The sequence below is a fragment of the Notothenia rossii genome (genome assembly GCF_949606895.1).
Source record: "Notothenia rossii genome assembly, chromosome: 11".
In the NCBI taxonomy this organism is placed as follows: domain Eukaryota; kingdom Metazoa; phylum Chordata; class Actinopteri; order Perciformes; family Nototheniidae; genus Notothenia; species Notothenia rossii.
The window spans coordinates 25,731,048-25,758,664 of record NC_136910.1 but is presented as its reverse complement, the minus strand read 5'-3'; the positions used below and the strand labels follow the sequence as shown (position 1 = coordinate 25,758,664).

General features: G+C 38.7%; 2 protein-coding genes and 1 long non-coding RNA gene across 11 annotated transcripts in view; 1 reads left to right on the top strand and 2 right to left on the bottom strand.

Annotated features, from left to right (window-relative positions):
• Window positions 1-6,054: 6,054 nt before the first annotated feature.
• Window positions 6,055-27,604, bottom strand: LOC307024461 (E3 SUMO-protein ligase ZBED1-like). Of its 9 annotated transcripts, XM_079658587.1 has the most exons (18): window positions 26,466-27,604; window positions 26,050-26,267; window positions 25,278-25,349; window positions 14,198-14,357; window positions 13,873-13,935; window positions 13,382-13,774; window positions 13,120-13,238; window positions 12,807-13,038; window positions 12,151-12,244; window positions 11,605-11,724; window positions 11,283-11,494; window positions 11,024-11,141; window positions 10,844-10,935; window positions 7,646-7,763; window positions 7,377-7,477; window positions 7,109-7,294; window positions 6,842-7,021; window positions 6,055-6,639 (listed from the first exon to the last, which is right to left on the bottom strand). In XM_079658587.1, the coding sequence occupies exons 2-7, from the start codon at window positions 26,209-26,211 to the stop codon at window positions 13,195-13,197; spliced, it is 894 nt and encodes a 297-aa protein (XP_079514713.1). In that variant the 5' UTR covers window positions 26,212-26,267; window positions 26,466-27,604; the 3' UTR covers window positions 6,055-6,639; window positions 6,842-7,021; window positions 7,109-7,294; window positions 7,377-7,477; window positions 7,646-7,763; window positions 10,844-10,935; window positions 11,024-11,141; window positions 11,283-11,494; window positions 11,605-11,724; window positions 12,151-12,244; window positions 12,807-13,038; window positions 13,120-13,194. The 9 variants fall into 9 exon arrangements, with proteins under 9 accessions (XP_079514713.1, XP_079514712.1, XP_079514708.1 ...); XM_079658586.1 differs by having other exon boundaries at window positions 12,807-13,238; XM_079658582.1 differs by lacking the exon at window positions 13,120-13,238.
• On the bottom strand, window positions 16,275-17,951 carry LOC307024462 (uncharacterized protein). The gene is made up of 3 exons (XM_079658591.1): window positions 17,809-17,951; window positions 17,624-17,733; window positions 16,275-17,519 (listed from the first exon to the last, which is right to left on the bottom strand). Exons 1-3 carry the CDS (start codon window positions 17,900-17,902, stop codon window positions 17,214-17,216), a joined length of 510 nt encoding a protein of 169 aa, XP_079514717.1. The 5' UTR covers window positions 17,903-17,951; the 3' UTR covers window positions 16,275-17,213.
• The window catches only part of LOC307024465, a 41,958-nt gene continuing 35,816 nt past the window's right edge, over window positions 21,476-27,617 (top strand). Inside the window, exon 1 of the long non-coding RNA XR_013803903.1 lies at window positions 21,476-21,546. This is a non-coding gene — a long non-coding RNA (uncharacterized lncRNA). The remainder of the gene's footprint in view (window positions 21,547-27,617) is intronic.

Genomic DNA, 27,617 nt, shown 5'->3' with positions numbered 1-27,617 from the left:
GACCCACAGAAAATTGCTATCAGAAACAATGCCTGACGTGTTTTGGACCTAATCTCTTCTTTGTTTACATTAGCAAGCCTCGCTAACACTCAGAGCTAACCTGTACTGTAGCACATGTGTTTAAAAAGCAGGAAATAAAAAAAGGAACTCACCTTGTGATAAACCCGCAAGAGAAAAAGCATTTGAGCTCCATACTGTTTCAAAAATAATCTTTGATGTGGTTTAGAACAGGATGGCGTTTTATCACAGCAGAATTTAACTTTATCTCCGGTAGAATTCTGATCAGGCATTAGCTCCGCCTCCTCTTTTTGTTTTTTCAAGCTAAGGACCCAACATCCGCGTTTCTCTAACAGGGCTGCAAAAGAGGGGTATGAGCAGTATGAGGCATGTCTACAATGGGTGAACTGTTTGGTATTATAAGCAAAAAACTTCACAGATATGTTTTGTATAGGTATGGCCCTACAATATAGTTTTCCAATTTAGCATAATAGGTCCACTTCAATTTAAAAAAATTATTTTATATATATATTATTTTTTTATTTTTTTTATAATGGGACACAGGGTTCGGCCCGGATTGATTTGCAGTTCGGTCCGGATCCGGACCTTGGCCCGGAGTTTGAGAAGCCCTGGTTTAGGGGATACAAAAAACAGTGGTGTTATCAAATTTAAAACATATAATTAATAAATGGGTGAATTAATATACCCACATGACACCTAAGGTCAGAAGAGCTTTATTTAACAGCTGGTCTTATGTCTGTGACCCCTCCTGTTGTTCATTGATAAGCCTGAAACATGCACTTGTCAAGGTTCAGAGGCACATTTTGCAAATATGGCAGTAGCCATTGATCATCTTAAGATAAGATAAGATAAGACATACTTTATTGATCCCAAGTTGGGAAATGTTTTTGTTACAGCAGCATACTACTTTGTTCTACTCCACTACAATTCAGAGGTTAACCTGGTATTTTTACTCCAATACATTTATTTGAGTTACTTTGCAGATTCTGATTAATGATGTGAAATATAAACAACCCTTAAATCAGACTTTAGTTACACCTGAGTAAAATTCAGGGAAGGTGATTGTCAAAATAAACTCTGCAATATATTGGACGTTAAGTACTTTGTCAGACTTCATATTTATCTGTGGATAACCCCAAAGTTTTTTTCTTATTCAAAAGAAGACCTTGACTTAAAGTATTCTTTAATGTTTAAATAAATCCTTATTAGTTTTCTGTTTTGCACATCCTCCTGTTAATATCTTTGGACGTCCTGCACTAAACTGTTTTATTGTAGAGATCACTACAGAATCTTCTTGATATTTTCTATCCTATATTTCTATCATGCCTTTTACTTTCCCCCAATTTTGTATGAAGGCTACTCTTAATATTTAAATGTTTTTCATCAAATAAAACTTATTCAACAACAAAATTCAATAACGTGCTTTAACCACTAGGTGGTGCTGGTTAAAAAACCAGTGGTTTAGTTAATAAAACATAATAATATCAAACATAATATGACTATTAACTTTATTGTGAAATTAAAACAGAACGCTAAAGGAAAATACAGTTTCAGTCTCCCGATTTGAAGCTTATGCATTGTTCCTCTCTGTAAACCCGCTTCACACATCCGATCACTTCTTCATTTCATTCTCTTTACCCCTTTCCAAACATAACAATAGTGCTGGGGGGAAACGATTATTTTGAAAACGATTAATCGGGCGATTATTTCATCGAATAGTTGACTAATCTAACGATTATTTTTCTGTTGTTCGATTTATAAAAAACATAATGTATCTCAAATAAATACCAAAAAACATTACTTCATTCATGACAACTGCGCACCAGCTTACGTGCAGCCCTGGCCTGGACATTGCTTGGCTCCGTTAGTTGACATACATTGATACTATAAGCTGACTAATGTTAGTCTAATGTTATGTTTGACTCGTAAACGACCACAACATGAGTTAGCTCTCTGTGCAGTTTGTTCGTTCCGGGTTAGTAGCGGCTAGATAGCGGTGTTCTGCAGACGTAAACTAGCTACCATTCCATCCAACATTAAATGCTGACAAATGTTAACTAACACACAGCTGGCGCCGCTAGCTAGGTAGCTAACATTAACTACTAACCAACCAAGCACGAACAAACTGCACGGAGAGCTATAAGATAGCACTACCGAAGTGCTCAGAACTCAAGCTGCACAACACACTAGGGCTGTTCCTATTTATGAATATGCTTTTATTTTGAAGGAGAGGTAGCGCTGTTGACAGGAAGTTGTTGTTGCTATGGAAACAACGTGACAGAGATTAACGGAGAAAAGTAATATCTACATATAAAGACGGAGAAAGTACAGATGTAGCACTGAATTTCAGACTCCAGTTTACAGCTTCCTGCCTACGACCTGCCTAAGACCAGTATAGAGGAATGTTAAGCCCTCCCACTATTTTCCAAGAGGGCGTTGCCAGATTTTCAATTTCAGGTTTTAACCAGGAGAGGGCGCTTCATTCACAAATACAGAAAGACAAGTTTCATGGACTTTCAGTTGTTTTTTGAAGAGCATTTGAACACATCAATATTTTAGATCAACTAAAGTATATCTAATCTTGTAATTCAATAATATATAGTCTTTATATATTAAATAATCATAATTATAATGTAAATGTTTATATTACACTTCTTTATTTGTTATGCTCATACTTTTACCTTTACAATCGTTTGCTTTAATATGCAGTATATTTTTTGTATTTTTTGTGTTTGCTTCCTCCTGCTCCCTTTCGGACACATACTGTATGATTTATTATTACTTTTAATATGAAGATATTATTAAGATAAGATAAGATGTTACTTTATTGATTGAACATTTTAGTTTAGAATGTGCTGTCCCACGGTAATTCAGAAGGCTCACAGGTCACATTCCGACCATTATTTAAAACAATAGGTGCTTTCACACCGTCTACAGTTTGATTTGTATAGAGGGACCTCTGTGGCTGAATGGCCAGATTAGGTGTGGCGCATTTATCATAGGTGATCAGAGCTAACTGCCTGCCGTCAGATTTCATTTAAAAAACAGATCTGATTTTAAGACTACTTCAGCGCTCATAAAGAATGATAAGAATAAGAATAATGCGTATTGAACTGGTTTCATTAATTAGTGAGTTTATTTAACACTAGAACCGCCAATCGGGTAAATTTGTGTGATGTGTGTTGTGTGTGTGCAATGTAACTTTTTTTCAATAAAATATTAAAGTCTCCCAGTCCGTGACTTTTCCTGAAAGTGTGTTATGTAGCACCCTATGTTGTTAAAAATTGCATTCTAATAGCGGGATTTGACAGTTTTAGGTAGGCCTATACAAAAAACTCTGGCGGTTCTAGTGTTAAGGTAATTAGGTACAGTAGAAGCCCTTTTTTATCAGTAACGAATTTAGCAGTTGAACATAAAAGTCAACTAAGTGAGGGTCACTTGCAATGACAGTGTTGTGTCTAATTGTAAGCTTGTCACTCAGAGTAACCTACAGTTAGTTTAGCTGCTGGAGAAGAAAGATCAGGGGGGGAGGGGGGGAGAGCTGTGGTTGATGGGCCATTAGTTGTGTAAATACACAGTTGAGAGCTGCCGTTTCATTCAGACTGTTTAAAAAACGGTAACAACGGACTATTTTTCTTAGCGGATGCATGTCAATTTAAATCAATACATACAACTATTTTTTAAATCAATACATACAACTATTTTTTAAATCAATACATACAACTATTTTTTAAATCAATACAACTATTTTTTAAATCAATAAATACATTTTCTAAATCCATAAAAGCATTTAAATTAATATTGGGAGTCATGTCGTTACTTTGTTGAGAATGTGGCCATGTAATAAGCGAGTGTCACGGACATGAATTAATAGATCAAGGCAGACTGGTGCACACACTCTCCTGTCCTGCCAGGCGACACGCCCGTTCTAAGCCGTGTCCCTCACTCACATCCCAAGCTGCATCCCCACAAGTGTATTATGTTGTTACATCGTTTCAGATATTATGTTTCAGTTGTGCTTATTAGTAGAGAATAACAAGTAATGAATATACTTTATAGGGATCTGCAGATAAATGTTTAGTCTTTTCAAGCACTAACTATCAAATATCTCGCCTGATTGTTGGCACTTGACAATCACCTTCCCTGAATTTTACTCAGGTGTAACTGAAGTCTGATTTAAGGGTTGTTTATATTTCACATCATTAATCAGAATGTGGTCTAGTTAATGAAACATAATATCAAACATAATATTACTATTAACTTTATTGTGAAATAAATACACACAGCATACAATGCCATAATAACATAATTTGTATTATTAGTGTAGGACACGTATGCATGTATAACATCTGAATATGTGTAGTTTTATTCAAGTTTTCACATAATTTTACAGGATATTACTATAATATTTCACATTAATATCTGATTTGCAGACAGAAAGGTATATCCGTCATTTAACGGTAAGCTATTGAAATTCTGATTCCATAGATGTGTCTCCCATCACCCAAAACCCCTGAATATTCTCTCAACTCAGTAATTACATTCTTATATTCAAAGAAAATTAAAAAAATACAAGTCCCTGTCTGTCAGCTGTGCACCATTATGGTGTAAATACAGCCTATCTACCGATTGGATCAAATATAAAAGTCAGCCGAATTAGTGTTGATACTGCGAGGAGACGTATTGTGTGAAAATAAATTGAAGATGTTGTTTAATTGCTGATATATTTATGATCCACGTCACGTACTGTATGTTTCGGCGGCAGTTCTTCAGTTTGTCCAGAAGTCTTCTCATCAGGGCTCTATAAAGAGAGAACAACGGCAGATGTCTAATATTTAATGCAGCCGAACCGTGTATTATAATGCATTTATGTGATGACTTCCAAAGAGAAACGCAAGCACACTCGGAATAAAGTATTATTTTATTTTCAAAACATGTTTTCAGATTTCATATCGCATAAACACCATATCCCAACATGCTTTGCGGCTAAAACATCAATTCAGCTGAGGACCACACGTCACATCACTACGTCTGTTTCCGGTATTGTGTTTATGACGGATGTATTTTGTTATACACACATTCCTTCAAATTTTCATTTACATTAAAGTATTTCGCGAGGCCTTCTATAAAAATGTTTTAAATATAACTAGGGTTGTAGTTGAAGAGTTTGTAAATGAACATGAACCTAAGTTGTTGCATGGCAACGCAATCGCACAACGTCACGTCCAGTATTTCCACAACCACACACATCGATTTAATACATTTAAATTTGTTTACCACTGGTGGATGAGTTTTTACTATGGGAGATATTTCCTATGCATGGCCTCAGATTAGTAAGCTTTTTAAAACAATGATCCAACTTGGATGTTTTAATGGGTATTGGGTACATTTTTGGTAATATTTGTATTAAACTTTATAGCCGATAGTAGCCTATGACTAGTGGTAACTATGTGGTTAATATTGTTGAATTGTTACTTTGATGTACTCAGTGTTAGGGCTTTACACATTACAACAACGTTACACTGCCAATGTCTGTCTTTATTATCTGACCCTTTAAGTCTTAAAGGGCCAAAGAGCACTGGTAGTGTAAGGGACATCTTAAAGTTTAAGATGTCCCTTACACTACCAGTGCTCTTTGGAAGAACTGTTGTCCCTCTCCCGATCCTCAACATAGGTTCTAGTTAGTTATGAATTATGTTACACATCCAATATCAATCTCTGTTATAAATGGTATGACTGTAACCTCAGTTCAAGCTGATTATTTGATGTGTGAAAACAACTCTATAATGTAATAACATATCAAGTGGGTATCAGTCAATATTTACAGACATCAGTTATGTGCAAAATCAAGTTTATTACTATTTTGGTAAGATAAAAGAGCATATGTAGCAAAACACAGGTTACAATATATGATCATGCACATGACAAAGTAAAGAAAAGAGGTGCTGCAGCACAGGTAATATGAGAAAAAAAGTAATTTTTCAACATTAAAGCATGGAAACATGTCACAGTAGAAGCACTCATTTCAAACTCAAATAAGCTTAATATGTCCGCTTTAATGTAAAAACTGCACACTTAATCAAATCCAGACGGAAACATCTACATGTTAGCTCGCTGTGTTAGCGTGCTAGTGTTGTGCCTGTTAGCTAGCTAAACACCACGGGTTAGTTGTTAGACTGCTTTGTGTTTGGTGTCACTTTACTACCTTTTTATTCACTTAAAACAGTCAGCTAGCTGAAATCTGATTATTAAGTCAGAATGGCTGAAGGGAGCTGTGAAAATGAAGAACAGTAAAGGCAGATATATGGACACAATATGAACCTGAAAATAAGCATAATATGTCCGCTTTAACTATAGAACTGCATAAGGGCACCAAGTAACTTTCCACAAGTCAAGTCCCTTCTTCTGCGTCATCTTCATCATCTGAGCTGTTGTCACTTTGCCAGTCTTTTTCTTCTTCCATGTCCTCGTCCTCCTCCTCCACCAGCCTAGGACTGGGTTCCAGAATTCCTCTGTAGGCGCCTGCTACTGTCTGCTGTTTGAGTCTGAGGTCATGCAGATTTCTCCTTAGAAGACACATAAGGCCCTTTTACTCCACCTCTGTGATTCCATTCGGATAGCCTACAAGTTATATAGCAAACATATAAATTGTGAAAATTATTTAGAGAAAACGTATTTAGGTCAAGAAAGACTAGAATGCAGTCAGACTCAAATAAAAACAAACAGATGGATAACATATTCTTCAAAGTATCTTTGCCTTTGCTGGTTTGAAAAACATTGGCTTATGTATTTTAAAGTGAATAAATCCATGTGGTTCACTTACTTCCTGTCTGTGTGATCAATGAAATTGGGGCCATCAGTGTCTGGACCTTTGATACAGAGTCCTTGAGGTACTGACAGTGCTGCATCATCTCCTTCACAAGGATCTACTTTTCTTCTGTCAGTTGTGACAGAAGCATTTTTTGGTCAAACAGCCCCTTCTTAGTGAGAATGTCCACACCGTCTGAGAATGAATATAAACATTTCACATTAATGAACACATTTTATTACTACAGTTTTGTAGATTAGAAGTAAAATCTTTATACAGCACCTCTGTTGGGTTCCTGCCAAGGCCAGATCATGCTCTCTGCAGATTTGGTTGAGAGTTTCTCCACAACCGAGTCGGTGTCAATAGGGTCACCATCAGGTTGCTGGTTGTACTTGTGGATGTCCTCTAGCAACCTTTTATTTTCTTGGGCAACCTTTTGGACGATCTTTTGACGCCTTTTGTTACGATCTGTAATGAGAGTAACACATAGATTACAAAAGCGCTGACGGGATTTAATCAACACAACCAATAAATGTCCCAAAATGCTTACCATTTTGTCTGTAAAGGTAGTGCTTTTTCTGTCAAATGCTCACTAAGAGTGCTTCTATTGAGATCTGCAAACAACCAGCATCTGCAGGACTGACTCACTTTCTAAATAAATAAGATAAAAAGAAGAAAACAAGTTTCAAACACAATCAAGGTCTGTTATTTGCACATCGCACACTAACAGGCAAAGGACAAAGTTTAATTTGGACAGCATTACTTAGTTTTTATGAACCGACTCCATTTATGTATACGTCAAAACAGCATTGTTCTTACCTTTACTGACCCACTGTTTGACATCATCAACCCACAGTTCTAGCATGTCATCAGAGCAATTCAACTGGTCCTGCATTTTCTTCAGGCTCTCAGTTACAGCCTCTGTCTTTTCTGCTGTCTGCAAAATAGCAAACCAGAATCATGCCATTTTATAAAATAATTCAATGAAAATAAACCAAAAGTATGCATTTTAAGGAGGAAATTAACACAATAACATATTTCATGAATTTCGTAGCTCTAGTCCTGCACCACTGCAATGTCTATATGGGGGTGTCATTTTTATATATATTGGGTGGACTTAAAGTCCATGTAATGTCCAAAATAAATGTTATTCTGTGTTAATAAATCGCTTCATCACTTTCCACTGTTTCATTTGACATATCAACATCAATGATTCTTTCCATAAATACCCCCCAAATAACATGAAATGTGTGCCACTTTCCCGTGTTATTCCGCTCCGGTAGCGAAAAGCTTGCCAGCCATTAACCCAGCTGTGTGACGTCACACGTGGCAAACACCAGCCTCGTCTGGATTGTTTGTTTTGTATCCTTCCGCTATTTTCGCTCAACATATGTGTAACCGGACCTCGCTAAACTTTTTTTATCTAACAATTCATGATGGGGAAGCGATGTGTAGTTGTGAGCTGTGAATGTTTCCTGATTGCTATAAACATTGATCATGGGTGCTGGAAGATTGTGCACAAAACTCGGGTCAGAATTAAGTTACTACAGGTGTTATGCCAGCTTGAGCTAAATGTCACCAGAGTACAGTGAACTTGCCTAGTGACTGAAATATATAAAAGTTGAAGTGAAATAAGTAAGGCCAAAAATGAATTACGTCTGAATATCTTTATTATTTTTACCACTTTTAATTATTTGTGGGCTCGCACATATACCAAAAAGACTAATGTACACTGCAATAAAGATAAAATGTTACAAGTGAAAAATTAACAAAAGAACCCTTTTTTATTTATCAAACAGTAAATTAATACAATCTTACAAATTTGTGATTTGGAAAATGTTGTTATATTTACATGTTTCTTTGGAAAAATAATATTGTAAATGATGTACTTTGTAAATTATTTACATCATGCGAAACCATTTTAACCAGTTCAGCTGCATGACTTATGTCAAATTACAGATTTGGCCATTGAAATTCCTGATAGCGGCCTCCCGGTTCAGGGTAAGTCTTCCGTATCTCGGTTACAGCACATGCAGGCAGCGGGACTCTGATTTTTGGGCCGAGTACACCCCAGCACCAACGTACAAACTGTCGATAAGCTGTATATCGATGCTTCCTAATGAAAAAAAAGTATACAGATTATAAATATATTTGGAGAAAAATAAAATGTTATGTAGTACTATTATGTAGCAATGGTTACAAATTGGCTTATAACATGATATTTGTATTTTACTTGTACAAAATAAATATGAGGTTATACATGACTGCTTGACAGAATCATAGACCTCTTATATATTTCCTCACCTGTGTAGTTGTTTCTTTTCCCAAGCATACATTGAACTTGCATACACAGAAAAAATAAAAGCCAAGCTGTTTTTGACTGCTTGAAAGAGTTTAATGGTATCTTTAAAAGTGTACCATATCTGTAGCGACTAAAAGTATTATATGAAAGCAAAGCTGCAATAGGCAGTTGGGTCAATCAATATTTACTTACTGGTGTAGTGGGCCATCAACTGCTCTGTGTTGTTGTTTGTATTGAAGATACGCTATTTTCAGTGTCCAAACACTGAGACAGCCTTCTCTAAAGCCTGGGTGGCTAATAATGCACCTTGGTTTCTCGTCGGTGTCTTCTATCTGGCAGAGTCCTGCACGGGTCTGATTTTCAAGACCCGCTCCCGCCCCGCACCCGTGACGTGCAGTAGGCCTACCGAACCCGCCCCGCTACCCGCACATATTGCCAATTAGTTCCGCAACCCGACCCGACCCGACCCGCCGGCACATGATCCGCAACCCGACCCGAACCCGCATATAAGCAGTGACAACGTGCAATTATTAACACACGCAGTTGCATATTTGGCTCAAAAAGCCTGGGATGTTGTTTATTTTCTCCATCTAGGATGACACCAAAAGCCTCCCAGACGTTTGATTTTGCTCTTGAGGAAGAGTTATTGAAAATGCTGTATTCTCCGCTAGAGAGCTTCACCTCAGCCATTCAGAATGTGGTGCGCTCAGCAGCAGATAGATGCACTGCAGAGGTTATGATTATGCTCGGTACCGCGGAGGAGAGGTCTGAGGATTTAAACATTAAACTAAATTATTATTGTTTAAATATATTTATTATGCAACACCCGCAACCGGACCCGCATCATCTTTGTTTTACCCAGAAGCGAACCCGGAAAAAAGCGTTTGAAAAAATACCACCCGCAAATCACCTTTTTTGCGGGTCACCCGTCGGGTACCCGCGGATACCTGACCCGATGCAGGACTCTGCTATCTGGTCAGTAGGTTGCAAACTGTCTATTTGTTCCATCACCTGCCAGATCTCTCTGCAGCATACACATTCATCTGCAGTGGGCATGCTTTCACAGCATTGACATGTACACCTGAATATTGTACATAACATTAAAAAACAAAACAATATCTGCCGGACGTGTGAGGAACAGATGACAAATTAAGATCGACATTTAGTGCAGGTCAAATTAAATAAAACATAATTTACCATTCAGTATTGCCGACTCGAGTCTCGCCGGCTGCGGAATCCGCTTCTCTTTCACAAGTTTCTGCCTCGTTGTTCGATTGCCGGGCAGGAGGCTCGTACTTATAAGGCAAGATGCCTTGAAGTGAAAGGCTAGCTGGTTCACTCTCTACTTCTGTAACTGAATCCAGATAACCCACCGAATCTGAGCTTGAATGATCGCTGTCGCTGTCGCTGTCTGAAGTTATCGCGTTGCTTGCCATTTGGACTGATTTGATCAAATGGCAATGTTTGCCACGTGTGACGTCACCGCTCGTTCGGGAGTGATCGGGGGCGTACTCGGCAAACTTCGGAACCAACATCGGTTTTTAACGTATATGTCATTTAATTATGACGAAACTTTAAACATTTTTATTTATTTTCATTCTGGTGATATCTAAACTACATGTTAAAAAACACCTGTGTTAGATGCATTACATGGCCTTTAAATGTCAAATTTTACAGCTTAAAATAGTTATCTCAATTTCAATACACAAACATACTTTTTGGAATCTAGAGGACATGGCAATGTGGAGGCCATTCTCTTTGCGATGATTCCAGCTCATAGCATGGACTGTGAGCATGTCAGTTCTCGCTGTGAAGAAGAATACATCTCATTACAATGTTATAAAATATAAATGTGTACATTTACAGGAAGGCAGGGCCCAAACAAGTTCACAAACCTGACTTGGCCATGTATTTAGTTGTTAGGCCACATCTGGATAAGAAGCTGTTTACTTGTTCCACTTCTTCACCAAGAGTGGTGCCGGCACCCTCCTGGTTCCGTGCATTACAAATAATCTAAAGCATGAGGTAATCAATGTTGATGCAAATCTCAAGGTCAACAACTCATAACTTAAAACATTCTCTTGGATAAGTTCAGACTCATGTGTAGTGGTCAGATTTACCATTAATTGTTGTTTAAGTAATTCAAATCCTCACCTCGCATTTGGTGTTGTGGGCTTTGGTATGCATCACAGACAAGCAATGTCTAATTTCCTTTAGGGGCTGAAGATGAGGCAAGGCTTCTGACACTTTGTCAAGATATGGTACATACCGACACGTCACGTCCATTGCCAAAAGTGAGGCACTCTGGAACTCTTTTTGGAGAAACATCGGATAGGCAAAGATTTCTCCTCTATAGATATTTAAAGCTTTTTTTTTTTTAAAATTAAAAAAAATAGTGAGTACAAAGCAGATTGAAGGTAAGGCTTCAGATTATCTACAAATATTTTAATTGAAAATGATCAAGACAACTACCAACCTTTGAGAAGAAATCCATGCCTACACACAGCAATTTCAACACCTTCTTCATCCAACTTGTTGGCTCGCTTAGAGGTCTCCCTTGCTGCTGTCCAGTGAGATTCCCCACACATTGCTTTTCCTGCAGTTTACCAAAGTAAATCGTTTTTAGAGAATCATTATCAGAAGTTATTTCAAAACACTGGATAGTGGGACCAACTGACGGTATTATCAAACATGTAAACTATTACACACAAGTGTTTTGTGCTCGACGGCCAGATTCACCTGGATATGCAACTCCCTGGATAATAACAAACCTGTTTTTGGATAATTGGAAGGTGTAATATATTCTGGATTAGAATTTAGCTGTTTTTTCAATCCAGTTTTACAGCAATAATGTTTGTGACAGTTTGACCGCATTGCTAACCTCATCACCCTGTCATCTGGTGTCAACACTTCTATCCCATCTCCAAAAAAATATGAAGGCAACTGTGTTACCACTATTTTAACTTCTATTAGTTATTAAGAAAGGTGAGATACATTTTGCTCTGCTTAATTTAAAACTCACACTTTTGACAGCCCCTCGAACATCCTCCACAAAAGTGGAAACCTCAGAGTCTTGGGCTAAAAACACTCCGTCAAAGAAGCCTGGCTCTTTACTCCTATAAGAAAAGGAATGATAGATAACCACTGTAGTTACAAATTGAACATAGTAATAATAATAATAATTATATTTAAAGCACATCTTTCAAAACAAGGTTATAAAGTCTTAACAGAAATATTTTAGATTCAACAGCTGTAGTTTTAACAGCTATATAACAGGAAAAAACTATAGCTACTAATTGCTCCTGTGGGGATTGTCCACTGTACTGAATGTATGTAAGTCGCTTTGGATAAAAGCGTCTAACAAATGACATGTAATGTAGAAATAAATAAAAATAGCAATCCCAATTTCAAATTAAAATACAAGGACTAAGGACAATTGCTGTGTCAATGTAAAAAGCTTACTGGTTTGTTTTCTGGAACCTGTAAAGTTTCCTATTGCCATCTACTGAAACAGCCACCATTTCAGGGCTACAGGCTGGACAGACAAATGGCTCTTTACCCAGAAGTTTATTCTCTTCAAATGTACAGTACACATATCTCGCTCATCCATATTTGGCCATAAATATATTTATTATGATAATACATGTATTTGTCTTTCAGCTTCACATTTGTACTTACTCTTCCAAACTGCTTTGTTCTCTGGTCCAACATTGCAGTAAACGCTTGTCTAGACATTCCTGGAGCTGCCGTCTTCATAGCCTCAAAGAAATGGAACAGATCTTGGAGGAACAGGGTCTGTGCTAGCATGGTAGCTGGCCAGTATCCACTCCTAAACAAGTCATTAATTCTGGACCCCATTTCTTAGTGCAATGTTTGCATCTTAGCTCTGGAACATTAAGATCGTAACGGCCTAAGAACACATAAAGAAAAAAACAATAACAATGAATTAGTTAAAAAATACTTTTAAAAAAACAATTTCACCAAAACCTACCATTTATGCACCATCCATCCATTTATAAACACCAATATGATAGGTCTACCAACAGAGACTGCAACATCGAAAACTTCACAAGAAAATATCCGAAGGAAAGGATGTTGGAAGCAAACGGTCTGCAAGGTAAAAGTACAATCAGGATGAGATTTAACAATTCTGTAAGCAAGCACTATGATAACAGAATGCAATTTGAGATTAAAATGAGTTTTTTTGTGAGAGGGAAAAAAGGCGGATCAATTAAAAAAAATGGGACACTAACCTTGTTTAGAAATGATGTATTTGCCATCCTGGAGTTTCACAGACTCTGTTGGAGGAATGTACTTGTAAAATCCATTACAGGTGGTTTGCCTACTGTGCAGAGTGTGTTTTGTATGAACCAAGATATCACACTCTGCACAAAACCACTCTGATGGCATACATTCCTCACAACGGATGACAGCTTCTTCCAGGAGACAGTGATTGCAGGTCATCTTGACGATATTCTTAGTTATTAATAAGTTGTCAACGTTCTGTGGCCTCGCCTGTTGCCAACACTGTTGAAACTCTTTTTGCCTTTGAGTCCAAGATGACAATGGTGGCACATTGCCAACATCTTGCTCCTTAATGGTCTCAGAGTCCCGTGGAAGGTCTTCAAGTCTCTGCATATTAAAATCTTTAAATACAGAAATATAAATACATACAATGAGGAAAACATTTCATATGAAACATACCTTATCTAGAAAAAGTCTTCAAAAGTAGCTTTTTTCTTACCAGGATCTTGGTAGCTTAGACATGGTGTTGTTATGGTGGAACTACTGCATGGAGGAGTAACATCTGTTTGGGGGGCAAATTATTTAAACCCATTAAACAGATTATTTTAGCTAATTGACAGATTTAAAGAAATGTTACAAAAACACCAACCTTCAGCAAACATGAAAAATATCAAAGCTCAATGTATTTCTTTTTGCATTATCATGTCATTTACATCCGCTTATTGGTTTTATAGAAATATGAAGTATCAACAGCATTATTAAACCAGTGGCTACTTTAAATCACATATACTGACTTTGATTAAATTCATAAATTGTAGACTAACCATTTGAAGAACTTTTTTTCCTTCGTTTGCTGCTGGCCACACGTTGCCCATCTTGGTCTCTCTTCCACCAGGTCACTTTTGGTCGTGGTTCGTCTTCTTTTTGCTTCTCCTTTTTGCGTCTCCTTGTTGAGTCTCCTTGTTGAGTTTCCTTGTTGAGTTTCTTTATGGACATGGAATGTAATGAAACACAGAGGGAGAAAAAATGGGCATTAACTAACTGGATTTAAATAATGACACTTTGGGTATAAAAAAAACAAGAAACTTGCCTGTGTGTCCTCAACATATGCATCCCCAACAGCGCCGTAAAACGACAGACGTTAGCAAAGGCTAACTCAATGATGCTAACTGAGCAGTTCACGGTTTAACTAGCAAATAATTTGCACGCGTAAGCTTGTATGTCAACACATTGTGCTGTGTAAAGTGATGCAAAAGCTGAAATCATTTAAAAAACACTGTAAATGTCTATTACATTACAGAAAACGGGTTTACCTCGAGGAACTTCGTGTCAAGGAGGGTTCAATGTCTTCTTCTTCTTTTAATGGCGAATCGCCTTCTCGATTTGGACTGCGCTGCGTCCAGTGGACCTTTAACGAAACGTGCTATGTGGGAAACACCATATCCCAGCGTGCATTGCGGCTACAACATCCAAATCATCGAACTTGAACCGGGCCTACGTCTGTTTCCGGTGACTTTATTTTGAAAATCAGTTCCTGACGGACGGCTAAAAAGCCCAATATTATAGAATTAAACGAATAAATAAAAACAAGTATAATAGTGTGTTATTGTTGAGTAAATAACAGTGTGTTATTTAGAAAAGGATAACAAATTTGAAGGAAAAAAAGATTAAAAACAATACAGATTTCAGTATTTTGAGGCTCTGAGCCCCATTTATTTTCCTCACGGACGGCAAAAAAAGTCAGAAATTATACGATTACAAATAAAATCAATAATCGTGGCTTGATATTGAGTAATAACATCTTTTTATGGACCACACAGCTTCCGGTCTTCTCAGACACGACCGTATCCATGCGTCTCATATGCACGCAAAACTCGGACTCAGAACTCAATGGGAATAGTTGGCGTATGATAGGCAAGATAAATCGGACTTTAGCGTATCTATTGCACGCATTTTCCAATGTGTAAAGTCGTGTCATTTGTACGCAGACTGAAGAGAGTGGGTTGAGGAATCTACATGCACATTTTTGGTTGATTTTACATTGAATCAATGTTAGGAATCAACAATGATTCAACCATCATCCAAATGGGAATCTAGATGTAAATTGTAGTTGATTTTATATTGAATCAGTGTTAGGAATCAATATTGATTCAACCATCATCTAAATGGGAATCTAAATGTAAAACTTACATTCAAATATTCAACTTTTCTAAGCATACTGTAACACATTAAAAAAGTGAATGTTTTTCACCAATGAGTTTTCTGCGTATAGGTCTACATCTTAACAGACCATTAACAAGTGCAACATCAATACTGTACTGAATGAAGTGGTCCACACTTGTAAACACACACTACACTGCAAAAACTAAGCCTCAAAAAACAAGAAAAATAAATAGCAAAATGAGTAATATATTACTTAAAATAAGAAAAGTTATCTGCCAACAGAACAAGAAAAATTCTCTTGCCGAGACCTTCTTAAAACAAGTAAATAAATCTAGCCTAAAAAGATCTACAGATATCTTAAAACAAGTGTTTTTAAACCAAAATTAAGTAAATTTGAATTGAAGCAAGGAATATCTTTAAGAATTATAATCTTATAAGGAAAATGTGCTTGAATTCAGCATAGTCTACTGCTTTTGTCCCAAAATTCTATTTTATGTTAGGCAACATATCTTAAATCCAGTGCAGCTTCACTTTAAACAGGTACATTTGTCTAGATAAAGATAAGATTTAAGAATTATTTTCTTAATATGTAGAAAAATCTACTTAAATTCAGCATTTGGGGCTATTAAAGTATTCTTAAAATAAGGCTAAATACCAAGAAACGTAGAGACAAAACCTTCAAAAATCTTTAATCCTATCAATATAAACTTTGACTGTTTGCATAAAGAAAAATATGAGTCTCAAATGATTTCTTTTAATGTTTTTATTGTTTTCAAACAGCGTAGTAAAGGTCAGTCATCAGATATGTCTTTAGAGAAAAAGAGAACATTATTTCACTGTAAAATGCAACGCAAGTGAAATTCTCATGACACTTTTGACTCAGCGAACAATTTTGAATAGGAATACAAGTATGAGGGGCCGCTATGGACATTATTCAGAAATACCGTTCACATACACATGTGAAACACTCTCACACACACAACTAAAACCAACATAATTTACAAACATATGTAAAAATCTCTCATATACACATATGAAACGCTCTCACACACACATGAAATCCAAAGTTATTCACATATACAGTACATGTCAAACGCACTCATATACACATGTGATACGCACTCACAAACACACACCTGAAACGCTCTCCCACAGATATGGGATAGTGTGTTTTATATGTGTGTGTGAGAGCGTTTCAGGTGTGTGTGAGAGCGTTTCAGGTGTGTGTGAGAGCGTTTCAGGTGTGTGTGAGAGCGTTTCAGGTGTGTGTGAGAGCGTTTCAGGTGTGTGTGAGAGCGTTTCAGGTGTGTGTGAGAGCGTTTCAGGTGTGTGTGAGAGCGTTTCAGGTGTGTGTGAGAGCGTTTCAGGTGTGTGTGAGAGCGTTTCAGGTGTGTGTGAGAGCGTTTCAGGTGTGTGTGAGAGCGTTTCAGGTGTGTGTGAGAGCGCTTCAGGTGTGTATATGAGTGCGTTTGACATGTATATGTGAATTACTTTGGATTTCATGTGTGTGTGAGAGCGTTTCATATGTGTATATGAGAGATTTTTACATATGTTTGTAAATTATTTTGGTTTTAGTTGTGTGTGTGAGAGTGTTTCACATGTGTATGTGAACGGTATTTCTGAATAATGTCCCTAGCGGCCCTTCATATATATATATAAAAGTGCCCTAATCACTAATCACTGGAACTTGTTCCAGTCGGCCATAGCCTTTTTGTATGAAGTAGTCATGTCACAGTCGTGAATGGCGTCCAAGAGGACTTCTGTCTGCACCACAGACAGAAGTGTTGCAATGCACTTAGGATAGGTGAGGTTTAAGGTGTAATAACATGCCATGAGATACATCACGCTTTCATGAATGTCCTTTTTTGGGAAGGTGAGCATGGGCATGGTTCCAATGGCCAGTATACAGTTGGTTTTGCAGAGGATGACAACAGGGCTGGAGAGTGGTCGTGTCTGAAGAAAGGTGTTGGGGTCTTCTGCAGACTGACACAAAAACAGACAAAGAAATCATCACAAAAAGCCAAACAAATATGATCACAACATTTCACTCTGTGTCGACATGAGAAAATTCTTATAAATGTTCTTACCTCAAGGACGTGGAGCACAGCCTCACTTGCATGCCTTAAATTCTTGGGTGGGGCCATAGGTGATGGGAACATCTCTGGTAAAGCCTTCATCATGGCAATTGAGTGCTTTACTGTTGAAAAAAAAAAGTTTCATTCCGTTTCCTGCAGTCAGTTAATAAATAGACATGGTCAGAGATAATAATCACCTTTGTCAAGCTGCGGAGGCCTCATGAGCTTTTTGAAAACTCCATAAAACTGTGCCCTCTCACAAAAGGTCCCCCACCGGGTCTTCAGTTCCATTAAGAAGTGGGAGTTGCCTTGATTGAGGACCCGCCGTATATTTATATTCCTATATATAGGAGAAACTTTCAAATCTACCTTCCAAGGGTTAGTAATTCGTCTCATAATTGAATTTCCAAAAAAAGATTAATATGTGTATAATGTGATTGAAATGGTCACTTAACAAAAATATTACAGTGCACATAGAAATACGTATGTCTGATGCTCACACTATTTTTAAATACGTATTGTGGACCAATACTACGAACAAAATAATGTTGTGTGTATCAGAAGCACATTTGTGAAATTTGTTCTTTTTAAATAAGTGGAGGGTTTTTATTAGGGCCGGGACTTTAACGCGTTAATTAAGATTAATTAATTACACAAAAATTAACGCATTTTAATCGCACTTATTTTTGCACCGCGGAACGTTTCTCACTGGATGAGTTTCAGGGTTACCGATTACACTGGAGCACCAACTAACGTTCATTACTTCAGACAACAACAAACCACAGTGAACAATAGTCAAACATGAACGAAGAAGCTGATGAGACCGCTTTGGTTGGCCCCGTGGATGGGACATTTTGTTTTAAAAAACGGACGGATGGAAGCGTCGATAAGAGCAGGGTTGTTTGCAAATTATGCAAAAAGGAATTCGTATATCACCGCAGCACATCAAGCCTCAAGTATCACCTCAATGCAAAACATATAGCAGCTAGCGTGGAAGCTAGCGTGGACGTTAGCCCGACTCGGAGTACAAGGACCCACACCCAATTCGCGTTGATCAAACAGCGGCATATGCAACAGAGAGATTTAATTTTTCATCAGGATATTGGAAGAATAGGAGGGATTGAGGTCAATCACTGGCACTTTTTTATTTTATTTTAAATGGTACTTTATGTTGAACTATTTATTACGTTGTTGGTGCAACTGGCACTTTATGTTGAACTGTTTATTGTTTTGGCCAAGGTTATTGAGAGTTGGACTGAAATTGATTAGATTTTTTAAATCAACTGTTGGTAAATCAACAAAGTCTGTTATGGCCTCTGAAGCAACAGAGAGATGTTTTCTAATAGTCAGGGTTTCCAATGTTCTGAATGTACTTGAAAGTATTGTGTTTTACTTAAAAAACAAAGTGTTATAGTTTACAGAAGGTCTACCTACCTATAGGTTACCTGAATCTCTGAAATGTACTATATTCTTAAATATGCTATTGCTACACTTTATGGCAAAAATTGCACTTTTCTGTTGGTCTTGGTTAAGTACCACCTTGAAAAAAATAAACAATGTTTTGTTGCTTAAAGAGCAACTTCCAGGTTAAAGACACCTGTGAATAAATGTGTAGGAAAATGATGAAGACACTAGATTTTCAAAAAAATATACAAAAATATACACTACAGTGACATCTGGCGTCGTTTTTGTAAGAAATGTTCACTTCCGCATAAAAAAGCCTCGTCACGTGACCTCCCGCGTGTGACAAAAGGGGGAGAGCGGCCGGTGTAACGTATTAATAAACATGGATCCCAATGCTAGTTTCGACACAGAAGACACAGAAGAAGTTGAACATGAATATTCGAATGCATATGACGGACCACAACCTTATAATGATGAGCCTGCTAGGCGTCCAAGAGACCAGGAGCAGCCAAGGATTAGAAGAAATAATGGCCATCGGAGAGAAATTGAGCTGTGGTGTGAGGAGAACCAGTGGAGAACTGGGCAGCTATCTTGGTGAGTGACGGGCGTTAGCTACAGAATGTTAGCTAACGTCACATCACAACATTGTAAAGTTAGCTATCATATATCAGGCTATAACCAGTGCTTGAATTGGAATAAAAAAGGTGCCAGTACTCTAAATCATCAACAAGTATTTCGCACAAAGTCATAGTATATCCTATAATACTGGTGGGTTTGTCTCTTTACTGTATATTTTAGAAAGGCTCACTGTACTTAAACAAAATGACTCAGGGTGCATCTGAGATTAGAGGGGGTGCAGTGGTAAAGTGCTATTTTTATAAGTGGGGAGTGGACCTGACACCCTCTAGTCTAGGGGGGTCCGGGGGCATGCTCCCCCGGGAACATTTTTTTTTAAATATTGAAGTTAGATGCATCAATCTGGTGCACTTTGAGAGCAAAATTAAGAGATATATGGATACCTCTCAACATCCATAATGAAACAACTGTAAACAGATTTACTTTTTCTTTATGGATATAAAAGAAAGTAAAGCTTGACTCCTACTGGCTGGTTAAATGACTCCTCGTCCCTGAGGCCACTACCAGTTTTTTGTGCCATTTTGCTGGATTTATTTGTCAATAGCGTTGCTGAACAAAGTGATAGCCCTCTAGTTTAAATCTACTACCCAAAAAGAAACATATGGAGATGGGTTACTATTTCAAAAAAAATTGCAAATCTATTTGGGAACAGTGGGGCCGGGCCTCAAATCCTATAGGGGGGTCCGGGGGCATGCTCCCCCGGTAAGATTTTTTTTTAAATGTTGGACTTAAATGCATCAATCTGGTGCATTTTGAGGGGGAAATAAAGAGACTACACCCATATGAAACAAAAATGTATACATTTAAATAATCATAAAATCATAAGTACATGGCCATAACCAATAACATACAATATCCAATATGAAAAAACATTGAAACTTGTTTATTTATTTGTTTTTGGTTCATTTATAGTTGTGAGTGTGTCTGGGCTCCTGAATCAGCCTCTCCTGTCTCCCTCCTCTCCCCCCTGCTCCTCTTCGAGGCAACAGCAAAGACTAGTTTTAGCTCTCAACAAGTTTATCTTACCTTTTTTCACCTAGTTAACATTTTGTTTGTATTATTCATGCATATTTTACTAATCACTACCCCCTCAAATGGAAATATGTGTTTACATAAATGGTGACCGAACCGTTTGAGACCCACTGAGATAACTTAAACTAAGTTAACTATCTAAAGACTCAAGAGAGTAATTTACCTCACCAGAGCTGTAGTTATCAGCCTCTCAGTCTGACAGCAAAGGACTCTCCCTCCACCTTGTTGTTGAAACAGCTCCTGATATCCGTTAGCGCAGCTAGCTAGCACCAGATGCTAACAACAATACACGTAACCGGTGCGCGCGCTTTCTCGCTCGCTCGCGCCACACATACACCAACACACACCCTCCCGAGCTTGAATGACACACAGAGACCAATCAAGGGCATTAGTATGATCTGTATGAAAGTGGCAATGTCGGCAGGCCACGTCATGTAGACAGCCAGTCACCCTCTGTGAGGCAGAGTCAGACCCACATTTGCGCTGCGTTGCGTTTACAATATATACGTATATTGCCGGCGGTGCCGGTACTCAGTAAAATGCCGGTACTACATGGGTAAAAATGAGAAGTGCCGGTACTGCGTACCGGTGAGTACCGGCCCAATTCAAGCACTGGCTATAACTAAAGTAACATTGATAATATAGTAACGTTACTGGCAGGACTGTTGATACTGATCCATAACAGAAACTAATGCGCAAGTGTCAGCCGTATCTCGCGTTACCTAATGCAACTCAACACTACGGTGCTGTGTACCGGAGGAGAGACGCGAGATATGGCTGATACTTGACGATCTGGCGGAGAAAGGTTGTGGAGCCTCCATTGATATGCCGTTGTAAATGGCTTGATGGAAAGCAGGTGTGTAGTCGGGGAGGGTGCACAGCTGATTGCAGCAGGTGAGTGGAGGTTGAGCCGGAGCCAGGAGTGACAGCCACCACGCACACACAAACAACACAGACAGGGGGAAACAAACAAACACAAAGGAGACGGCTGGAGCAGTAGCCTACAGCCACCACAGCGTTACCTAATGCAATGTCTTACGGTGCCGTGTACCGGAGGGGAGAGAGAGAGAAGTAATACGGTTTCCTGATAAAGCTGTGGAGAGTATGTGCTGCAGGGAGGTGGATGCACAACGCACCAGAGTCCTGCACGGGTCTGATTTTCAAGACCCGCTCCCGCCCCGCACCCGCGACGTGCAATACCGAACCCGCCCCGCTACCCGCACATATGGCCAATTAGTTCCGCAACCCGACCCGACCCGTCGGCACAAGATCCGCAACCCGACCCGAACCCGCATATATATATATATATATATATATATATATATATATAGGCCTATATACTGTATATATGAGCAGTGAAAGAATTTACAGAATTCACATGAGCACGATTAAAGGGAAATGGAGCTCCCGAGAGAGCGCTGCGCTGCCTTAAATACAAGCTGTAGGACTTTGAGGAGCTGTCCACTGTGTCCAGTAAGACTTACTGAAAATAAACTATTCATTTGTTGCGTTTCCCATAAATGTTCAGCTGGACGATGTATTCGAGCTGCTTATGATGCAGAGAATCATGCAATTATGAATACACGCAGTTGCGTATTTGGCTCAAAAAGCGTGGGATGTTAATAATTAGGCTACATAATAATAATAATAATAATAATCAAGTAGCCTAACCTACGACGTTTAAATTGATAATTGTTGGCCATTTCATATGTGAAATTTGGATAGTATAATTTAAAACGAAGGCAGCCTAATCCAGGAAATACAATGCCGTTCATTCCATTTAATTATATTCATGTAGACACATTAATTAGATGTTCCTCCACCCCTCCCAGAAAACGTGACTTATTAAAAACGGAACGTTATCATGTTGTTATGCAACAATCACGTGCATTTATTTGATTTAATGTTAGAATCATTATGGCTGACGATATAAAACAAATTGAAGCCAACTGAAACCAGTGCAATTGCAACAAGGACACTTTTAAATTGTTTAGAACAGTCGAGCTGGCTAATGCCAAAACAACAGACATATAGTAGACCGAACACACTTTTTTTTAACAGACGTATAACCTTTTACAGAGTCTGTATTATTATATAATATAAGAAATATATACGTACATATAAAACATATAAAAAGTACATATAAAACAACATATATTCCATATAACACACTTTTTTTTAAACAGACTTTTACAGACAGGCTGGCTAACGCCATGTTCATCTCACAACTCAGTGTTTCTTTATATTACTATGCAGAAAAAGAATGTCATCAACTGTCCCTGGTTTCAATTGGCTTCTCCTTTCTGAGACCACAAATCCAGCCGTGGAAAAATCTCGCTCACTCGCGGCGCTTGAAGCTGGAATGGAAAGAATCGAACGAGCAATGTGTGCCACATTTGGAAACCTGGTTGCATGCTCCTTCCACCAGCTGAGAACATCGAAATTCTCCTCCTTCGGTGACTTGAAGTCGATGTATGCGCTCACTTCATCCTGAGTGCACTCATCACTGGAAGAGGAATCCTCGACGTCGGATAATCCCTCCGATTGTCTAGCTCTCTTCTCGGGCGGTGCTGAACTGACAGTGGCAACACGTTGTGTGGGGCCTGCACGCCTCTCTTTTATGTCTAGAGAGGTGCGAATAGAGGGCGCAAGATTAAGCATATGCAATTTTATAAACTTTACGAATAGATTTCCTAATATTTTACATTTCATATTTTAAATGATGAAAACAGACAAGCAGTCGAATAAGCATATACAATACAGTAACAGTGGGCTATAATGTAACGTTAGGATAGTAACTTTTTTCCAATCCTACCTCAATTTAATTTTAATACAGTATGAAATAAACTATGAAATCATTTTTTTTTTTTTTCTTTCGGCCTTACCGTTTACAAGGCGCCGCACTTCGTTGTGCACTGTTTCCATCGAATGTTCCTCCACAAGCAGCTTCAGACTTTTCAGCTTTGGGTGCAAAAACATGGCCAGTTTGTGCAGGAGGTGTATCTCGTACTTTTCAACCAGAATTTTGAGACATTTTGCCTTTAGAGAGGAGAATGTCAGGTTGTCAGTGGAGGATGGTTGCAGGTGGCGTTTGAGGCGATCAAGCCACACAGCGGTGAGGTGAAGGGTTGGAGTTTTGGATGCCTCCAGTGCCTTAGTAGCCTCCTTGAATATCTGAAGAAACATCACCATTGCATTCAAAGTGTCTTCGCTCAAGTCGTTCAGACGACCCTCTTCCCCCCTTTCCAACAGCAGTGCACGAACGTCCTCATATTGACAGCTGATCGACTCGAGCATTGTGTGGACTGAGTTCCAGCGTGTTTCCACTGATGCTTTTAACGTCTTTTTAAGGCGATTCTGGAGACTCGTTTGCTTAAAGTAAGTTACGAGTGACTTTGCCCCCGTGACAAGCTTAGTCACTTCCTCTCCGAACGCATCTTCTTGGCTTGGTTTCCCGATCGTAGTGTAAAGCACGGTGTTAAGGATGTGTGCAGCACAGCTCAGTCTTGTGACGGAGCGAAGGGCTGCCACTATGTTTGAACCCCTATCTGTCACATACACCAGTTTGGTGAAGAAATCCTCAATGCTGTATCTCCGCAGGGCTTAGATTATTGCTGGTTTGATATTATCAGACGTTTTACGCAAGGTGCTATCCCATTCCGACGTAGAAAGCACCCTTTCGACTAGCTCCCACTTGCTATTGATGTAATGTATTGTGTGACAAAGGTAGCTTATTTTCCGATAATCATCGGTCCACATGTCTAAAGTGACTGCTCCATTGTACTCACTCATCTGTTCTCTCAGCTCAGGAATTATGCTTTGGCGTATGTCTTCTGCATATTTTGTCACTCTGCGAGATATTGTTGTCGGATCTGGTAACAGCTGCATTGCATCGACACGGCCAGCCCGCGCACCAATGTCAATCAATCCCTTTGCTAATCCAGTGAAACCATCGCCACACACCGTTTTGAATGATCTAACATCACTGCAGACAAATTGTACTGCTAATTTGGACACCGTCTCCTTGTCTTCCCTTTTGGGTGCTTTAAGATCACGGTTATTGGTGAAGTATTGATTGATTGGTCTTGTACCTGTGGCTTTGGCAGCGCAGCTCGACTCCATATGTTTTTTCAATGATGAAGTACCTAGCTTGCGGCTATCATAGGCCAACACTTTTTTGCACTTCTTGCAAGCAGCGAACCCAGCGACCTGGTTGTGTTCTCCATCTAGGATGAGTCCAAAAGCCTCCCAGACAATGGATTTTGCTCTTGATGAAGAGTTTTCGGCAATACTGTATTCTCCGCTGAAGAGCTTCGCCTTCACCGGCTCAGTCATTTTGAATGTGGCGCGCTCAGCAGCAGATTGGCGGCGCATATGTTATGATGATGCGCGGGCCCGCGGGGGAAAGGTCATAGGGTTTAAACATTACATTAAATTATCATTTTAATATTTTTCTTATGCAACACCCGCGATCCGACCCGCATCTTCTTTGTTTTACCCGGACCCGAACCCGAATATTTTTTGTTGAAAGAATACCACCCGCGATTCACTGTTTCCGCGGGTACCCGACCCGATGCAGGACTCTGCAACTTACCCAGGAACGAAAGCTAGCTCCGGTCCTTTTTACTGTGGACTCCATGTCCTGAAAGGCTGGTATTTTTGCAACCTGCACAAACACAATACTGCACCATGATTACAAATGGTGAAATACAATGTAAAACTACCAAAAAATACCAGCTCCTTAAAACACAACCGCTCTACTCAACGCAACTCTACTATACCCGCGGTCAGAGAGCGGAGATGTGTCCCCTGTGTGATGTAATATGACGCGTTTGACGTATGAACTTAAAAAAAAGCCGTTTTTAAGAGCCGAGCTCAAAATTGCTCCTTTCCCTCTGAATTCCTGCCCTTATGTCTCGTAAAACATATCAAATCCTGCATTCACTTTTTTAATTGTAATTTTCAAGCAAGTTTAAGCATAAATGTAGAAAAACTAAAAACCTGCAAGATGCTCTTTAAGCTTATGTATTCAGTCATGAATGGTATACTAAAATCCATGTGAAAAAAATTGCTTCTCACTGTTCTCAGGTCAAATATTTATATGTGATTAAAAATGCGATTAATTTCGATTAATTAATTACAAAGCCTCTAATTAATTAGATTAATTTTTTTAATCGAGTCCCGGCCCTAGTTTTTATATATCTATTCAGAATAAATGTGTATTCAATCAGCATATTTGAGTCATTTATTTATGAATAATGAGACAGATCTGATTTAATTGTCATACCATTTCTCATTTCAAATTTGGTCTAACGTTAACCGAATTAGGAAGCATAGTTGTACATAAAACGAAAACATTTGCTTACATGATCCAGTTCTCCAAAGCAAGGATAAGCTTTAAGAATCTTGGAAGGCCTGTCCTGCTCCTTTGTAACATCAGAGTCAATGAAGGCCCTTCTCGCTTGGATTTCGAGGTCCAGGAGCTGAGCAACATCTATCTTGTTTGGTCTGGCCTTGGTTTTATACATCGCCTGTAGAGTCTTATAGTGTCTCGCCTGGGTCTGTGGGCTCTCAGTTTCTGATGCTAGAAAACATAAACCCCACTATTTTAATTTCTGATGTTAAAGTTTAAATGAGACATTAACACACAGCCATAGTGACTGACACAGGGCAAACATAGATGATTAATCTTGAATAAAAAAGGGATCTAAAATAGCTTATTGATATTGTTACATTTTCTTGAAGAGATTGAACTATCTACTATTTAAATTTCTGTGCTTACCACATAACTGTTCAGCCTCCGGGGCGCTGCATCGAGATGGTGGTGATCTCTCCAAGATCAAGGTTGATGCGGTGGATTCATCAGTCTCATCAGTGGACGTCTCATGGCTGCTCTGAAAGCTTAAACTCTTAGGCCTCTTTCTTGAAGGAGTTGAACCCTGCTTCTTTTTGGGGGTTGTCACATTCTGGATCCTTTTCAAAAGCTGCTTTTTCACAGTTTCCTTACAAGACACACACACACACACTTACACACAACAGGTTGTGTTATAACTCACATTAAACAAACTTGTATTAAACAAAATACACCACACAAGCAGTTGCACAGAGCTCTTATTGAACTGGATAAAACACATCACTCCCAGTTTGATAGGCAAATGATTGCAGTGCTTTGTCTGAACCATGACAGGGTATATGCAGGAATCCTGAGGTCAAATTTAATACCTTTTAAGACCTTTTTTAAGACCCTTTCCATACATTTTAAGACCTCATCGCAACTTTGAGTTCTAACCGGTTACATTGGCTACACACTTTACCTCACATTTACTATATTGATTGTAAGATAGCAAAACTAAACAGAGCGCAGAGACTACTGAAGCCTCCTCTCCACATGAACTTCAACTTCTCTGTGAAGGTCAGGTTTAATGCAGTATGCTGCTTTGTTGCTTCTGTACTCTGTGCTCTTTCATTCCAGTAAAACTCCTCAGAAACCATTAGAAAACCAGTATTTGACCAATAAACAAAACAATTGACAAAACTTTGAACTATGAAATATGTTAAACTTTGGTGAGCTTCAGCGGCGTAATGCCATATAGGAGCTCCCTCACAAATACCCAGGGGTTAAATTGGGCTGGGGCTGTCCAGGGCTAAGCCCTGGCACATAGGACGATGCTCTGACATCATCACCCTCACACATTTGTCATATGTTTACAAAAAACGATATATATTTTAAGACTTTTCTCGTTCTTAATATAGACTATATTTAGGGTCTATATGTGTTGACTTTACTTTAAAATAGCAGATCTCTGTGACCGGATATAGTTTGGCTTAGACCACGGCCCCACGAGGACGCATACGGTAAAACGCATACGCAAACGCAAAAAAGTATTCCATTCACATGCATTCGATTCATTAATGTGTCCGTTCACACTAGACC

Bases quoted from the DNA above. Each gene is read 5' to 3' on its own strand.
- LOC307024461 (XM_079658582.1), bottom strand. From the start codon at position 26,211: ATGTATAAAACCAAGGCCAGACCAAACAAGATAGATGTTGCTCAGCTC. The intron at 13,936-14,197 runs GTTAGTCTACAA...CCCCCCAAACAG, and splicing joins GAAAAAAAGTTCTTCAAATG to ATGTTACTCCTCCATGCAGT. The intron at 13,775-13,872 runs GTAAGAAAAAAG...CTGTATTTAAAG, and splicing joins TCTAAGCTACCAAGATCCTG to ATTTTAATATGCAGAGACTT.
- LOC307024462 (XM_079658591.1), bottom strand. From the start codon at position 17,902: ATGGAACTGAAGACCCGGTGGGGGACCTTTTGTGAGAGGGCACAGTTT. The intron at 17,734-17,808 runs GTGATTATTATC...TTTTTTCAACAG, and splicing joins GCCTCCGCAGCTTGACAAAG to TAAAGCACTCAATTGCCATG. The intron at 17,520-17,623 runs GTAAGAACATTT...TTTTTGTGTCAG, and splicing joins CTGTGCTCCACGTCCTTGAG to TCTGCAGAAGACCCCAACAC.